Here is an 18539-nt window from a genome sequence, read left to right as displayed (position 1 = left end):
CAGGCGGTGCAGCAATAAAAAGCGCTGTTGTAGCTACCACAGGCAATTTTGAAGGAAAAAAAAGATAAGGCGCATGATCAGAGTTGACGCGTGCACTTACCAGAAACAAACGAGGCTAAGATGGATCTTCGGCATTTAAGATGCTTCTTAGGTGTAAGAATTATCGAGATGATATATGTGAATTTTAAATTTGTATGGAAACCTCTTTTGATGGTAATGGTGGAGATCGTCACCAGAGTCGCATTTGCTACACACTGAGGGCTGTATCTTAATAACTGCTTTTTGAAATTTGTCGATGGTAGAAAACTTTCTTGAAGGAAACTTTTGCTGTTTTGTGCAGAGGGGTGTACGGTTAGTGACAGTGGAGTTCTCGCTTGGACAGTTTCAGCATGACAGTTAAGCAGACTGGCATAAGATAACACAAATGTCGACCAATGCATTTGGTACGTTTTCAGGGTAAATTTATGACAAAACCGAAAGGAGAGTGTTTGGTTTTCGAGAACTTTATGTACATGGTTGGACATGTCTTTACTTTTTCCTTGCTCAGGTAACACTACCTATCAATAAGTATTCCAAATGTTTTTTCCTCAGAGTATATGTGAACTTAGTTTTAAGGTTTCACAGTTTTGCCCCCCAAAAATGAGCGTTTTGTGTGAGCATTTGTTTGGTATCGGTACAGGTGTCTATTTTTGATTTTGCCTTTTTGAAAATTTGCCTTCCGAATTAAAATTTATGCTTAATCTGTTACGGAATTGTTTTTAACTTTTTGCAAAATGACAAAAAAAAATGAAAGACAGTGAATGGCCTTCAATTAGATCACCAGCAGGTCCCATTAAAAAAGCAAAAAGTCTACTTGTGTTTTTCAGTGTATTCATTTGTTGTTTCTGGAAAAAAAACCTGTGTTCATTCGTTTCAAATAAAGGTTCTGCAACACAATTCTTTCCTTGTTGAGTTTCATTTTTTTTTCTTTTACTGCTTTAAGATTATGCTGTATTTTTATTCCTCCTTGGTTGTAACAAACTCAAAAGGAGAAGTTTGCCAAGAAGGCCATTTTGCTTAAAGTAACATAAACATTTGATTTCAACGTCAACAGAGGGCGGCATGTATCTTTAGCAGTGATGTCCTCTGTCAACAGAGGGCGGTATTCCCATTTTGATTTTGGAGGGCGCGGTTAAGTTGCACACGTACTACATTGTACTATGTAGGCCTATGTCGTGTCATGTCATGATCATGATGTAGAGTTCAAGTTGGAAATTGTATGAGAAAACCCTTCAAATTGACGGATATTCTGGAATTTACGGATATTCAGCAGGAAGTTAGAGATGCCATGGTGAGATAATCTTATATAATTAATCTGTTCGTTTTGTTTGGTTTATTTTATCTGATAAACTAAGTGATAATGAATTAAATAAATTAGAAATTTGCTTTCCAAAAATTAAGGCATGTAAAATTGTAAGGGCAGTGGATATTTTGCCGTAGACGGCAAACCTTTAGTAAACGTTAGTTTGCCGGATATGCACTGAACATGCGCAGTTACCAGGTTACTGTTTTTTTTTTACTGAAAGTGAAACATTTTCCGGTGACAAATTTGAGTGTGGCTCCATGCCAATATTATCATTGTAACTGCGTATTCACAAGATAGGAATCAGAGTTTTCAGACCATTTATTTTTATAATTTCGGACTTTATTTCCCTTTAAAAAAAAATCCTCCAGAGCCACAAATCTGAAGAACAAAATTGGGTAATCCTTATCTTTAGGACACCTCTATGTTTCATGTTTACGAGTTCTGTTCAAAACTGACTTTTGCAGGTGACTGTTCAGTACCGAAGTGACTTTTGCAGGCTGCTTTAGCCTGCAAAAGTCACTTCGGTACTGGACAGTCACCTGCAAAGCAGTCTTTTTTTCCTCAGATAAACTCATGTTAGTTCAATTAGTTGTCATTTTGAAAGCACTTTCAAAGAAAATGTGACTTTTCTGCCTTTTTTTGCAGTTTGCCATCTTGCTTTTTCTATTTTCTGTTTGTCATCGTCGTCTTTAACCCCTCATAAATCAAAGCCTGCCCTCTTTTTTCAAAATTTAACCTGCTGATATTCAAGAGGGTGTCATTGCCAACTGTTCAAAATCAAATGTGTCAAGAAACATCAGAATGTCACTTTTGAGTGTCATTTAGTCAGCTGTTTTGGTGAGTCTTTTAACCTTATATAGGAACGGGGTCCTAAAAGTAAAGATTACCCAAAATGTAATACTCTGCAATAAAATGTTTGGGACATGTTAAAATAATAAAAGAAGAATATTCTTATTTATTTTGGGATGGAAAAAAAAAACCTTAGAAATGTGGCAGGGATTGGGATCGAACCCTGGTCATCCCGCTCACGAAAGCCGTTGCAAACCACTAGTCCACTACACCAAATGTGGGAATTTAATACATCTTATAATTCAGCCCTATCTTAAAGAGTACAGCGCCCTCTGTTGATATGGATTGCTGCCGGCAAACCTTTCCTTTAGTAAACGTTAGTTTCCGGCCTTACCTCCGGCAAAATATACACTATCAAAAATTAATTTGCCCATAAATGTGGCTCAAAGCTGGACTTTCTCCATACAACTAGTAGGGTCTGTACGTTCCTTGCTCTTTGCAACTACTGTGCCTGTGTGACCATTTTTTCGCGCACTTGGTACTTTGACCAATTTTTTCTTGCATATAAACTAAACCCTACACATTTATTAAGAATAGGGTAGGTAGGTAGGGATTTTTTTTGGGGGGGGGGGCCAAAAGGTAAAAATTGATGGTTTTTGGCGTTTTTCTCATTTTCCCATAAAAAAAAATTAGGGTAGGGGCTGTCAGAATAGGGTAGGTAGGGAAACCGGAAGCAGAACTATTATTTTTTTGGCCCCATGGAGGTACTAGGATTACCTACTTAAAAAATGGCCGAGAACGATCTTATACTCAGTGGCGGTTCTACGGTAGGGGGGGGGGGGGGGCCAACTGGGGGCTTTAGGCTCCCCCCCCCAAAAAAATTTGTCTAGCCCCCCCCCCCAAAAAAAACCATAACAAAAAAATGCACTGGCAAAATGTAAGAATCTGCATCTTGGCGAAACAGATCGTAAAATATTAACCTGATCAGATATATATCTTATATATATAAAGGCGCACATCGTTTTTCGTGCTCCTTGAATACGACCTCTAGGCTATTGTTTTGTGAAAGTCGACAGAAGTTGTATTTCGCGTTTCAGAGCTGGACGGCGACACTGATTTGAAATTTGTACCGGTAAAATTTCAGTCAAAACTTTTGCTCTATCTAGGACAGGCGAAAAATCGAAGTGCGCCACGTTAGGGTACATCAACAAAACTGGACTACAGTGTACCTCCGTATTAACAGCCACAAAATGCCATACATGTATGCCCTGTGCGTGGAAGGTGTAGTTGCTTGGGGATCCGAAAATCAATTTGAAAACGCAATTATTTTGGCACTTTGTACTCACACAATGCCGTCTACAAGTTACAACTGCTTAATAGCAATGAAACCTTAAATTCTGTTCCTGATATCATTTGAAATTACTGCCAGCTGCAAATACATGCCGCGCGGCTGCCGGTCAAAGGTTGCGTGCAGAGCGTGCCAATTAAAATTCGGGAAAGAATGTTGCAACCTGACGCTACTTTTCAGCGGTCCGGTTGTGTAGACAAAACAAATTGTCGAGACAATTTTCAAAGTATTTCCTAACAAAATTGGAAATGTTTCTCGGTCCCAGATTCGTGTCTTATCGTCATGTTTGTAATGACTGACCTTCATTGAGATGATAATGAAGAAAAAAGCAGGGTCGGTGCAGGGTACCGGAAACCCCCGCTCTCTAAATGGTACTGTCCTGCCGAGTGGTCAGAGGGCTGACCTTGTTGGCTTTGATTCATGGCAGGATATGCATTGAGTTGGCAGCAAAGCCAACATTGTTCTCACTCAGCCATCTCTTTCCAAATTGCAGGTATGTTATTTTATAGATTGAGAAATGTTTTGTAGTTTATTCTGAACCCTTCAGCTTCCTTGAGTTCTCTTGACTGTTACCAATGAGTAGATTACTTTTAAGTTTTAGGAGTAATTGCAGAATACCCCGCCACTCGGAAATACACCCCTAAAATCACTGGCTACGAGGTTGGAATCACTGCAAAAGAAACAATTCAAGTCCATTGCCAGCTATGCGGATACTGAGTGGGGGTCCATTATTTGAGAACGAAGCAACACAAAATGAATGGGAGTTGCTGAAAATTTTTTAAGTCCAAACCAACCACCCTGTTGGCGGCTACAAGGCTACGGAGTGGGAGTCCCCTTGAATATGCTTGAGAACGAAGCAACACAAAATGAATGGGAGTTGCTGAAAAAATTCTATTAAAGTCCAAACCAACTACCCTGTTGGCGGCTACGCGGTCGTGAAGTGGGAGTGCAATGGAGCATGATGCATAGTACATACAAGTAGCGCTGAGAATGTTTATTGAGGTCAACCAACCGTGACCTCGTAGCCGGCTACGAGGTGGATAGATCGAGTGGCGGGGTATTCTGCAATTGTGCCAAGTTTGAATAGCAACCTGAATGTGGGTGAATGATATTTTCCAACTACATCTACTTTTGCGTTTTCACTAAATTTCAGTCATGTCTGTCAAAGTTTAGCTCTGTGTTTCCATGATTATACATTTTACGTTTCAATGATGATTCAGAGTTTAATGGTCTGTCCACAGTGATGGTCAATTTCATAGTATGGATTTTGGTTGGAGAATTCTTATTTAATTTGGGATTTAGTAACTGAGTTTTCCCCAATTCTTGGCGTCGGAATCTGAGAAAAGGTTTCCAAATATGTATTTTCCACTTTTGTTTAACTACATCTACATGTATAATCATCTTGTAACTTAGTGAATTGTAGCATATAGCAAAAATATAGATAGAAAAGTTTGTTCATTGTTCATATTCTATAAACTTGGGATATTGATGCTTACGTGCTGCACACTGTGTCCTTGCACAATGTGGGCTCAGACATGTTTGGCACTTGAACTTAAGTCAACATTCCAGAGACATGTGTTCGCTCCATTATTTGGCCCAGTGGGGATCTGACAATGGGTCTGTTTGTTAGAGGGAGTAGGCGCTGGGGAAGTTAGCTTGGACTAAAGTGTCTTATAGCATTACCACTCCTCTTGGTGTTTATTCCTGGTAGGCAAGTGCCAGGCTAAGGCTTGTTGCTATGGAAACAACATTGGTGACCAAAGTGATCTTAAAATACTGTTTCTATTGAATATGTATGGCCACCAAAATTCTATGCTGTGTTTCCACTGGAATGCGTAATACTAGTGTGTCTTGTTACACTCACAGTACTGAATGGGATTTAGTTTATTGAATGAGATGACATGCTTTGATAATTATATCAAGCAATTGACTTATTTATTAGCGATTCATGGCAGTATATGCATTGAGTTACCAGCAGAGCCAACATTGTTTATTTATTTATTTATTTCTTATTTTAACTGGGTAGCCCATTCAGTGGAATCCACTGATCTCCCATGGGTCCCAGTAAAGAGAAGACACTGTGAAGAAATTACAGTTTTAGAGGTGGGAGGAAAAGCCCAGAAGAGTATTCTGAGGAAAACCCACGGAATCAGGTAGGGACTGAAAACCCAATCCACATATTGGCCCAGGCGGGATTCGAACCCGGGTCACAGCGGTGGAAGGCGGGGAAAGTACCGCTACGCCAACCTGACTCCCCTGCCATCTCTTTGGCAATTGTTCTCCCTTTGCCATCTCTTTCCAGAATGAAGTCCAGATCAGTTAGAAAGTATGTCACAAGAAAGTGTTGAAGTCGTTTCTCTTGCTAGTTCCTGTACCCCCTTCACCGAACCCCTAGTAACCACCTCCTACATCACGTTGCAACATTCCTTCCAAAATTTGTGTGCGTTGATCGATATATGGTCTGCAAATGGCTCCGTGGTCCGCTGGAGTGTTTTGCAATTAGCATTTAAAACTGTAAACATGGTCAACTTTCGACAAGGGCTTGGACTAAAAGGATGGGAAGAATGATCCGCCGTTGCAAAAAAAAATTGGCATCTGACAGTGTAAAAGTGCCACAACTTTACGATAATATAACATCACAGTCGTTTGTGTATGATTATGTGCACAGTTTTTTTTTGGTTTTGGAATATTCAAACCAGCAAAAAGCAATATCGAATTTGCGGTTGATGATTGTATATTTGGGACAACTCTAATAGCTACATGTAGGTTAGCTAAATATGGTTATCGAGGCATTGTTTGTACCATTTTTTCCTCTTTTGAATCAAAGAAATGTGCATGGGCAACTTTCAAATGAAATCTCTGCGTATGAGGTACATGTAGCGTATCAACACTCATACCTAACTAATCAATGTTTTTTTTTACTCTCCAGATCCCACTATAGTGCTTTAAGCTGTATTAAAGTTATCATTGAAAGCCTGCATCAACTACGATGAGTGCCACCAGAAAAACGAACAAGAAAGAGGTTCATCCAGAGGTCAAACAAAGGAGAAGCAACCGACAAAGACATCAGAGGGTCAACTATAATGAGAAAGCATTGGCATTTGAGATTTGTGACAAAAAAATCTCACAGAAACTTGGTCAACTTCAGCCACACAGGAGGGTCCACATTATCAATGAGAGACCATTTGTTTGTGACATTTGTTTTAAGGGCTTCTCACAAAAAGGTACCCTTCAAAGACATCGGATGGTCCACACTAATGAGAAACCTTTTGTTTGTGAGATATGTGGCAAATGCTTCTCAAGGAAAGGTCATCTTCAAGAACATAAGCTGGTCCACACTAAAGAGAAACCATTTGTTTGTGACGTTTGTGGCAAGGGCTTCTCAAGTTCCAGAAAGCAACGAAGGCATCAGATTGTCCACAAAATGGAGAAACCATACGTTTGTGACATTTGTGGAAAAGGTTTCTCAAGGAAAGATCACCTTCAACGACATCAGAGGGTCCACACTAATGAGAAACCATTTGCTTGTGACATTTGTGGTAAAGGCTTTGCAGCAAGTAGCAACCTTCGAACACACCTGAAGGTCCACGCTGATGCGAAACCATTTACTTGTGACATCTGTTTTAAGGGCTTCTCACAGAAAGGCAACCTACAAAAACATCTGAAGGTCCACACTGATGCGAAACCATTTACTTGTGACACTTATGGGAAAGACTTCTCATATAAATGTCAGTTTAAAAAGCATCAGAGAGCCCACACGTTAAATGAGAGACCATTTGTTTGTGACATTTGTGGCAAATGCTTCTCACATAGTAGCAAGCTTCGAAACCATGAGAAAGTACACACCAATAAAAGACCATTTGTTTGTGACATTTGTTTTAAGGGCTTCTCACAGAAAGGTACCCTTCAAAGACATCAGATGGTCCACACTAATCAGAAACCTTTTGTTTGTGAGATATGTGGCAAATGCTTCTCAAGGAAAGGTCATCTTCAAGAACATAAGCTGGTCCACACTGAAGAGAAACCATTTGTTTGTGACGTTTGTGGCAAGGGCTTCTCAAGTTCCAAAAAGCAACGAAGGCATCAGATAGTCCACAAAATGGACAAACCATACGTTTGTGACATTTGTGGAAAAGGTTTCTCAAGAAAAGATCACCTTCACCGACATCAGAGTATCCATGCTAATGAGAAACCATTTACTTGTGACATCTGTTTTAAGGGCTTCTCACAGAAAGGCAACCTACAAAAACATCTGAAGGTCCACACTGATGCGAAACCATTTACTTGTGACACTTATGGGAAAGACTTCTCATATAAATGTCAGTTTAAAAAGCATCAGAGAGCCCACACGTTAAATGAGAGACCATTTGTTTGTGACATTTGTGGCAAATGCTTCTCACATAGTAGCAAGCTTCGAATCCATAAGAAAGTACACACCAATAAAAGACCATTTGTTTGTGACATTTGTTTTAAGGGCTTCTCACAGAAAGGTACCCTTCAAAGACATCAGATGGTCCACACTAATCAGAAACCTTTTGTTTGTGAGATATGTGGCAAATGCTTCTCAAGGAAAGGTCATCTTCAAGAACATAAGCTGGTCCACACTGAAGAGAAACCATTTGTTTGTGACGTGTGTGGCAAGGGCTTCTCAAGTTCCAGAAAGCAACGAAGGCACCAGATAGTCCACAAAATGGAGAAACCATACGTTTGTGACATTTGTGGAAAAGGTTTCTCAAGAAAAGATCACCTTCACCGACATCAGAGTGTCCATGCTAATGAGAAACCATTTACTTGTGTCATCTGTTTTAAGGGCTTCTCACAGAAAGGCAACCTACAAACACATCTGAAGGTTCACACTGATGAGAAACCATTTACTTCTAAAACTTGTGGGAAAGACTTCTCGTATAAATGTCATCTTAAAAAACATCAGAGAGTCCACACTATAAATGAGAGACCATGTACTTGTGACATTTGTGGCAAATGCTTCAAACATAGTAGCGACCTACGAAACCATGAGAAAGTACACGCCAATAAGAGACCATGTGACATTTGTTTTAAGAGCTTCTCACAGAAAGGTAACCTTCAGAGACATCAGATGGTTCACACTAATAAGAAACCTTTTGTTTGTGACATTTGTGGCAAATGCTTTACAGCAAGAAGCAACATACAAAGACATCTAAGGGTCCACACTAAAGAGAAACCTTTTGTTTGTGAGATTTGTGGCAAATGCTTCTCACAGAAAAGTCATCTTCAAGAACATCAGCTGGTCCACACTAAAGAGAAACCATTTGTTTGTGACGTTTGTGGCAAGGGCTTCTCAAGTTCCAGAAAGCGACGAAGGCATCAGATAGTCCACAAAATGGAGAAACCATACGTTTGTGACATTTGTGAAAAAGGTTTCTCAAGGAAAGATCACCTTCAACGACATCAGACGGTCCACACTAATGAGAAACCATTTGCTTGTATCATTTGTGGCAAAGGCTTTGCAGCAAATAGCAACCTTCGAATACATCTGAAGGTCCACACTAAAGAGAAACCATTTACTTGTGACATCTGTTTTAAGGGCTTCTCACAGAAAGGTAACCTTCAAAAACATCAGATGGTCCACAGCAACCAGAAACAATTTGCTTGTGAGTTGTGAGGGAAATGCTTCTCACAGTACAGTTGAGGCTTCAACAGCATCGGAGGGTCCACACTAATGATAAACCATTTGCTTGTGACATTTGTGGCAAAGGCTTTGCAGCAAGTAGCAGCATGCAAACACGTCTGAAGGTCCAAACTAATGAGAAAGCATTTGCCTGTGATATTTGTGGCACATACTTCGCAGCAAGTAGCAACCAATGAGCACATCATAGGGTCCACACTGACGAGAAACCACTTGTCCGTGTTATTTTTTGGGCGAGACTCACGAAGCAGAAGCCTAAGAGCACATCGGAGTTGTCCACGCTACTGAGAAACCACTTTTTTGTCAAATGTTTCAAAGGCTCTCCCCGTAAATGCACCCTACAAATACATCTGAGGGTCCAGAGTAGTTAAGAGTAAAATCATGCGCCTGTGATAACAGACAGTGAAATTCATGCACCCCCAAAAATATGGCCTTTTGAACGTTGTGTTTCTCAGAAAATATGCTAAATTATACTGAAAGAAGACATTGTAAACGTAACGTTTGATGCCGAAACGTCAATACTGGTTACTGGTAAAACTTACCTCAAAGTCGGGACGAAATCGTTAGAAACGTCCCAAAATCTATGTTTTTATCTTAATTTCTAGGCATCTCCTCAAGTTGTTATTTCACGAGGAGTTATAGTTGAACACTTATATCATCTAAGTATATTCCGAATTTCAGCTTAATCTGTTGTTGCTAACGCTTGTGTTACACCCTGAACTATCTCCAAGCAAAGTTTTGAGGAGCATTTTTTGCAGCCCAAACTCACGTGAATGGTTTTCAGGTTGGCTTGCATGCCTGACCGAATTTGGGGCAACAGTGACGGAGCGCATATTAGCATATTCATTAGCATCACTCGGCGTGACTTCGCGTGGGTCTCGGTATCGACCAATAGAAGCCGGCAAATAGGGTGCAATAACTCGTAAAGGAGGCTATTCTGCTAATTTTTACTGCACACCATAGTGGCTAGGAACCTTATTAATAATACATGTACACCAGTGTTACAATTTTTTTTAAATGTTCGTCACCAGGCCTATTTTTCCAAATGCAACGAAAAGTACTGAACATATCAAAACGATTTTTAGCACATACATTGTACATGTAGTTGGATCATTGTAAGGGAAACAAACTCTGTAAGTTGCATGAAGATAATTATGGTTTTCAAAACGGGAGTAATGCATTTTCAAAGATTTCGCCCGCGAACGTGTGCATGTTGTTCGTTCGAAAATAAAGTATTACGTAACCTTTAGAAATCGGCCTTGGCATCCATACGGCTGAAATGGTTGACCAATAAGCCTGTTATTTATAGCAAAAAGCTTTAAGTTTTGGTTCAATCCTGGTTTCAATTGTTCCTTTGATCATTATATTTACAGGTAGATGGCTTTTAAACCTAGAGCTAGAGCTGTTCAATAAACGATTACTTTTTATTATTTTGTTGGTTAGAGTTCTTGTTTCTATTTTGCAGTGTTTTGTAATACCGGGCGCCATATCGCGTAACGTGATACAAAGTGCGTGACAATTTATTTTTTTTATCTATTGTCTATGGCGTGCACCGGTGACCGGGAAACATTAAACCCGCTATTTGTATTGTTAAAAGTTGCCAGATTGAGGCTCTGCATGCTTATGACGGAGCGTGCAAAAAGCGAAATAGCGCTCCATCCTGGCATAATGGATGGAGACCAGTGCGGGGGAGGGCGACATCAATCCAACATGCATGTAATTTTATTAGAACAATGGACTTCAGTCTCAATAGAGGGCGATAGACAAATGGAATTTAAATTCAAAAAAGGGCGGTATTTCTTGGTGCACAAAATTAATCCGAAGCATTTTGTAAGCTCAAGAGGGCGCTGTGTACGTGCGGCATTTGAAAACAGAAAAGAGGCATGTTTTACAGATTGTGATTTTGTCTTACAAAATGATGGATATTCTGGAATTTTTGGATATTTGGCAGGAAGTGAGAGGTGCCATGATGAGATAACCTTCTTAAAACTGTTCGTTTTGTTTGGTAGTCTTTTTTGATGGAGTATAGGCGCGCCTATCCTGACGGCGTTACGCCACTTGCGCAGGGGCGAATTTTTCTCTCCCAAACGGCATCCGCATACATGGTTGTTTAGCGCCCTCTACGATACCTTTATGATACGTACGCAGGTATATAATTATTTGTTTACCCGCGTTTTGGTGAGCAGTGCGACATCTGAGTCGATAGAGGGTAGGCCTAGGGTTTTGCACCGCGAGGTTGTGGGTTCGATCCTTGGTTTTGCACCTGAATTATTTTCCTTTTCTAACCTGAGGCTTTGGAGGATTTTGTTGGAAAGGGAAATAAAGTCCGAATTTCATAACATTTAAATTCCCTTTTTTTTTTCATTTCATATTTTCTGCTCGTGTTTTTATAAAAGTGAAGTCCCAAATGCCATAGCGTACCTACATGTATGCGAATGTCGTCTGGGAGAAAAGAAAAAAAATCGCGGGGGGGGGGGGGGGGCTCCCTTATCTCCCTGGCCCTACGGGTCAGTCCATATAATGCAATGAAGAAGTCGTCCAACCTGGGGGGTGGGGGGGGGGCCACGTACCATGGCTAAGGTTAAGGTCTTTAAGAGAGATTTGTAGGCAAATGTGTGACCAACTTAGTGAATTAGTACTGTCGCGTGTCGGTTGAGGGCGTCAACATATGTGAAATGTAAAAATCACTTAAGTTGGCCACTCATTCGCCTGCAAATCTCTCAAAGACTTTGTCAACCTATTCCATGGTAAAATGTCAACAAGTTATTTTCACCGGACACTTGGTCTCGGTGAAATCAAGTAGTGTTCACCGGACACTTGGTCTCGGTGAAATCAAGTAGTGTGTGCGTGTGTGTGTCAGTTTGTCTTTAACAGTCACTATGTGGACAAGTGAACATAAGATATCCACATAATGCAGGTTGTGTTGACGTTATGTGGACTAAGCCGTGTCCACATAACGTTTCGCCCTCTCTGGAAAATAGGTTTAGAGGCATTTTCGGGTTAATAGGGTTATCTGTCGCAGAATGAAGAGAAACATTCAGGGAAATAAAAAAAAATAAAAAATTGGGGGTTCAAAGAGTTTGCACAGTTTAAGTAAACTTATTTTTTGTACCAAGTTTTCTTAACTACACAAAAACAAAGGAATGTTCACATAGAGTATGTAAAACAAACGTGTGTAGGGAGGGGGGGGGGGGCTGGTACCATCTTCCAAAACAGGGGGCGCTCTTCAAAACTGGCCATTATGCAAACTACGTATTATGTGCCCATTTGCAGGGAGCATTGTAAGGGTTTTGGGGCTTGGTTTTCATATTCCTCGTTCATATCAGAACTCTAAATACCATTTTGGGAAATGGTTACTGACAACCGAATTATCATAAATTGTAGGGCCTTTTTTCATAGCAAGGGGGCACATTTATGTCCGCAAGAGGGGAACTTGGGTAAATCTGGGGGGAGCAAGTGCCCCCCTGCTCCCCCCCCCCCATTCTGCCGCCCCTGTATTTTAGGTATTGCATTTTAAAATATTGTTTGTCATGTCCCTGAAATTATTTTTTTTAAATGAGACATCTTGTTTAGAGGCTGAAACTGATTTATTAGGGCCAAGAACCAGCCCACCCCTTTCCCACACACACGCCCCTTTCCCACTCATACGCCCCTCCCAATCTTAGAGTGCAAAAGGACAACACACTGGTCCGGCTCTATAGCTAAGTGGGATTATTGAGACATTGTTTGTTCAATTTTCAAAGCAAATGTATGCATTGGGCACGTGTGGTCTAGCGGTGGAGTACAGGATTCATGATCATGAGGTTGTGGGTTTGAGCCTTGCTGTGGCCATGCGTGTTGTGCCCTTGAGTAAGGCGCTTTACCTCAATTACTCCCTCAACCCAGGCGTTAAATGGGTACTGGCATTATACAATGCTGAGAAGGTAACAGACTCGCTGTGGAGGAGGTGTGGCGATCCCCCACAGCAGCATATGAGTCCGGCCCAATCGCTAAAGAAAGAAAGGTGGGCACTCCGTTACTGTTAACACAGGTTTGTCCCCCTTATGTATTGTGCCACTCGTATACTAAACAAATGCACTTTATTTTTTACACGCCAGATCCCACTAGTGGTTTAAGCTGTATTGCCTCCTTGAAAGCCTGCATCAGCTACAATGAGTACCACCAAGAAAATGAACAAGAAAGAGGTTCAACCAGAGGTCAAACAAAGGAGAAGCAACCGACAAAGACATCAGAGGGTCAACTATAATGAGAAGGCATTTGCATTTGAGATTTGTGACAGACAATCCTCGCAGAAACTTGGTCAACTTCAGCAACACAGGAGAGTCCAAACTATCAATGAGAGACCATTTGTTTGTGACAGTAGCAACCTACGAAAACATGAGATGGTCCGTACCAATAAGAGACACTTTGTTTGTGACATTTGTTTTAAGGGCTTCTCACAGAAAGGTACCCTTCAAAGACATCAGATGGTCCACACTAATCAGAAACCTTTTGTTTGTGAGATATGTGGCAAATGCTTCTCAAGGAAAGGTCATCTTCAAGAACATAAGCTGGTCCACACTAAAGAGAAACCATTTGTTTGTGACATTTGTGGAAAATGCTTCTCACTGAAATGCAACCTTCACCGACATCAGAGAGTCCACACTAATGATAAACCATTTGCTTGTGACATTTGTGGCAAGGGCTTTGCAGCAAGTAGCAGCGTACGAACACATCTGAAGACCCACACTGATGAGAAACCATTTGCTTGTGACATTTGTGGGAAATGCTGCTCTCAGAAGGGTAATCTTCAACAACATTATAGGGTCCACACTGAAGAGAAACCATTTGTTTGTGACATGTGTGGCAAGCGCTTCTCAAGTTCCAGTGTGCGACGAAGGCATCAGATGGTCCACGAAATGGAGAAACCATACGTGTGTGACATTTGTGGAAAAGGTTTCTCAAGGAAGGATTGCCTTCACCAACATCAGAGGGTCCACACTAATGAGAAACCATTTGCTTGTGACATTTGTGGCAAATGCTTCTCTTCCGGTAACAAACTTGGAGGACATAAGATGGTCCACAATAATAACAAACCATTTGCTTGTGATTTGTGTGGGAAATGCTTTTTACGAAAGGGTAGCCTTCAACAGCATCTGAGGGTCCACACTAATGATAAACCATTTTTTTGTGATATTTGTGGCAAAGGCTTTGCAGCAAGTAGCAACATGCGAACACATCTGAAGCTCCACACGGGTGAGAAACCATTTGCTTGTGACATTTGTGGGAAAGTCTTCTTATATAAATGTAATCTTCAAACACATCTGAGGGTCCACACTAAAAACGAGAGACCATTTGTTTGTGACATTTGTTTTAAGGGCTTCTCAAAGAAATGTGACCTTCAGAGACATCAGATGGTCCACACTAATGAGAAACCTTTTGTTTGTGAGATATGTGGCAAATACTTCTCACGGAAGGGTAATCTTCAAGAACATTATACGGTCCACACTAATGAGAAACCATTTCTTTGTGAGATATGTGGCAAATGCTTCTCACGGAAAAGTCATCTTCAAGAACATTATAGGGTCCACACTAAAGAGAAACTATTTGCTTGTGACATGTGTGGCAAGGGCTTCTCAAGGTCCAGTGTGCGACGAAGGCATCAGATGGTCCACAAAATGGAGAAACCAAATGTTTGTGACATTTGTGGAAAAGGTTTCTCAAGGAAAGATCACCTTCGCCGACATCAGAGCGTCCACACTAATGAGAAACCATTTGTTTGTGACATTTGTGGCAAGGGCTTCTCAAGTTCCAGTGTGCGACGAAGTCATCAGATGGTCCACAAAATGGAGAAACCAAATGTTTGTGACATTTGTGGAAAAGGTTTCTCAAGGAAAGATTGCCTTCACCAACATCAGAGGGTCCACACTAATGAGAAACCATTTGCTTGCGACATTTGTGGCAAAGGCTTTTCACAAAATTCCGACCTGCGAAGGCATAAGAAGGTCCACACCGGTGAGAGACCATACGTTTGTGATATTTGTGGCACAGCTTTTTCCCATAAATACCACCTACAAATCCATCAGAGGGTTCACACTAAGGAGAAACCATTTGCTTGTGACATTTGTGGCAAATGCTTCTCTTCCAGTGACCAACTTGGAAGACATAAGATGGTCCACAATAATAACAAACCATTTGCTTGTGATTTGTGTGGGAAATGCTTTTTACGAAAGGGTAGCTTTCAACAGCATCGGAGGGTCCACACTAATGATAAACCATTTGTTTGTGACATTTGTGGCAAGGGCTTCTCAAGTTCCAGTGTGCGACGAAGGCATCAGATGGTCCACAACATGGAGAAACCAAATGTTTGTGACATTTGTGGAAAAGTTTTCTCAAGGAAAGATCTCCTTCGCCGACATCAGAAGGTCCACACTCATGAGAAACCATTTGCTTGTGACATTTGTGGGAAAGACTTCTCATATAAATGTAATCTTCAAACACATCTGAGGGTCCACACTAAAAACGAGAGACCATTTGTTTGTGACATTTGTTTTAAGGGCTTCTCAAAGAAATGTGACCTTCAGAGACATCAGATGGTCCACACTAATGAGAAACCTTTTGTTTGTGAGATATGTGGCAAATACTTCTCACGGAAGGGTAATCTTCAAGAACATTATACGGTCCACACTAATGAGAAACCATTTCTTTGTGAGATATGTGGCAAATGCTTCTCACGGAAAAGTCATCTTCAAGAACATTATAGGGTCCACACTAAAGAGAAACTATTTGCTTGTGACATGTGTGGCAAGGGCTTCTCAAGGTCCAGTGTGCGACGAAGGCATCAGATGGTCCACAAAATGGAGAAACCAAATGTTTGTGACATTTGTGGAAAAGGTTTCTCAAGGAAAGATCACCTTCGCCGACATCAGAGCGTCCACACTAATGAGAAACCATTTGTTTGTGACATTTGTGGCATGGGCTTCTCAAGTTCCAGTGTGCGACGAAGTCATCAGATGGTCCACAAAATGGAGAAACCAAATGTTTGTGACATTTGTGGAAAAGGTTTCTCAAGGAAAGATTGCCTTCACCAACATCAGAGGGTCCACACTAATGAGAAACCATTTGCTTGCGACATTTGTGGCAAAGGCTTTTCACAAAATTCCGACCTGCGAAGGCATAAGAAGGTCCACACCGGTGAGAGACCATACGTTTGTGATATTTGTGGCACAGCTTTTTCCCATAAATACCACCTACAAATCCATCAGAGGGTTCACACTAAGGAGAAACCATTTGCTTGTGACATTTGTGGCAAATGCTTCTCTTCCAGTGACCAACTTGGAAGACATAAGATGGTCCACAATAATAACAAACCATTTGCTTGTGATTTGTGTGGGAAATGCTTTTTACGAAAGGGTAGCTTTCAACAGCATCGGAGGGTCCACACTAATGATAAACCATTTGTTTGTGACATTTGTGGCAAGGGCTTCTCAAGTTCCAGTGTGCGACGAAGGCATCAGATGGTCCACAACATGGAGAAACCAAATGTTTGTGACATTTGTGGAAAAGTTTTCTCAAGGAAAGATCTCCTTCGCCGACATCAGAGGGTCCACACTCATGAGAAACCATTTGCTTGTGACATATGTGGCAAAGGCTTTGCAGCACGTAGCTGCATGCAAACACATCTGAAGGTCCACTTTAATGCGAAACCATTTGATTGAGACATGATTCTTATATAAATGTCATCTTCAACAATGTCGGAGGGTCCACACTAATGAGAAACCATTTGCCTGTGATAATTTGTGGCAGAGGCTTCTCACGCAGCAGTAGCCTAAGAACACATCGGAGTCGTCCACGCTACTGAGAAACCATTTGTTTGTAACATCTGTGATAAGGGCATCTCGGAGAAAGGTCAACTTTAACAACATGAGAGGGTCCACATATGAGAAATCATTCGTTTCTATATTAGTAAAGAAAAGTAAACATTCAAGAAAAATCATGTACTTCTGATGTATGTGACAAAATAATGACCTAAATGGTTGACCAATAAGGCTGTTTGTAGCAAAAAGTTTTATTAAGTTTTGGTTCAGTCCTAGTTTCAGTTGTTCCTTTGATCATTGTATTTACAGGTAGAAACTTTTAAATCTAGAGGTTTGATTAAACAGTTACTTTTCATTATTTTGGTTGGTTAACAGTTACTTTTCATTATTTTGGTTGGTTAGAGTTCTCGTTTCTATTACCTCTTCATTGCTATTTCTATTGTTTTTACGACCCTTCCCTTCAGTGATCGTCATGATGTTAGTCCAGTAAATCCGAATACAGTGTTTATTTGGCTCGACCCCCCCCCCCCCCTTAACACCGTGTCATATTGTTCTAGGTTGCTTGGGATTTAACCTTGTGTCTGGTGCAGGATCATGATGGACCGCATTGAGGATGAGATCGCCGAGTTCGGTGACCTTTAAGCCTGATTTCAATATCGACGTTGAGCTGACAGCACTCGGAAATGTCGGCAAAGTTGAACCAAGTTCAACTTTGCCGACTATCGCCGTCCATGTTTGCATCAGTTGGGAAAGTCCCCGACAAGACGTTTCCATATGTCGGCATAGCATCGGGGGCCCATCGGCGACGCTGTCGGCGATTATAGAGATTACAGTGTACGGAAACCAGGCTTTAACAAGAATCAAATATAGGGGTATGTTATTTCATGTAAGGTCATGGGTCACGACAATGGGTAACTAATTGAGAAATGGGAGCGCTGACATCACGAACAGTACTTTTTTTTTTGCAGAAAGTTTTGTGTATAAATGTACATTTGTATGTACATGTATTTATTAATTTATTTATTTATTACATTAATTTACCCAGGGTATGCCCAAACAGTTCAAAACTGGTTTCCATTGGGGCCCTGCATGCATGTAGTAAAAAATGACTACAAACATGTACATGTATACGAATACAATACATTACAAATACAATACAGTACAATGGGATAAAAGCATTATTGGATTAATGCATAATTTGTAAGCAAATATTATAAATACTATATATTGTAAAGCTATTATAACTACATGAACGGTGTGAAACAACATCGCTATACATTTACTATACGGTGAATTCAGTGAACACAAAGATTTTGGATCTATCTTGTAACATCAAGAAAAAATTTTGCTATAATTATATTCGCTGATTACGAGAGGGGCGAGAAACCCTTTTAGGAAAAAACACGGGGAAATTCCCATCCAGCACCTTATTATTATGGCAAGTTTGTTAACTCCGTAGATCATCATATATTTAGATTTGTATAAGCAGAGAAGACGGCGACAAATACTCGCCTAATTATTTGCAGAAATATTACCGACTGAACGTTTTACGTACGTAGTTCAGATTTGAATGAGGAAAGAGAGGTCATGGTTTTC

At 40.7% G+C, this 18539-nt stretch overlaps 2 protein-coding genes across 2 annotated transcripts; both read left to right on the top strand.

Annotated features, from left to right (window-relative positions):
- Window positions 1-1174: 1174 nt before the first annotated feature.
- LOC119742449 (zinc finger protein 729-like) lies at window positions 1175-17314 on the top strand. Its single transcript, XM_038218378.1, has 2 exons — window positions 1175-1330; window positions 13245-17314. The coding sequence occupies exon 2, from the start codon at window positions 13299-13301 to the stop codon at window positions 16842-16844; it is 3546 nt and encodes a 1181-aa protein (XP_038074306.1). The 5' UTR covers window positions 1175-1330; window positions 13245-13298; the 3' UTR covers window positions 16845-17314.
- On the top strand, window positions 3661-9643 carry LOC119742450 (zinc finger protein 91-like). Its single transcript, XM_038218380.1, has 2 exons — window positions 3661-3975; window positions 6412-9643. The coding sequence occupies exon 2, from the start codon at window positions 6472-6474 to the stop codon at window positions 9121-9123; it is 2652 nt and encodes an 883-aa protein (XP_038074308.1). The 5' UTR covers window positions 3661-3975; window positions 6412-6471; the 3' UTR covers window positions 9124-9643.
- Window positions 17315-18539: the final 1225 nt, after the last annotated feature.

This window comes from Patiria miniata, unplaced genomic scaffold, assembly GCF_015706575.1.
Source record: "Patiria miniata isolate m_02_andy unplaced genomic scaffold, ASM1570657v1 HiC_scaffold_6, whole genome shotgun sequence".
NCBI classification, from domain to species: Eukaryota; Metazoa; Echinodermata; class Asteroidea; order Valvatida; family Asterinidae; genus Patiria; species Patiria miniata.
This window is presented reverse-complemented; position numbering and strand designations above follow the sequence as displayed.

Bases quoted from the DNA above. Each gene is read 5' to 3' on its own strand.
- LOC119742450 (XM_038218380.1), top strand. From the start codon at position 6,472: ATGAGTGCCACCAGAAAAACGAACAAGAAAGAGGTTCATCCAGAGGTC.
- LOC119742449 (XM_038218378.1), top strand. From the start codon at position 13,299: ATGAGTACCACCAAGAAAATGAACAAGAAAGAGGTTCAACCAGAGGTC.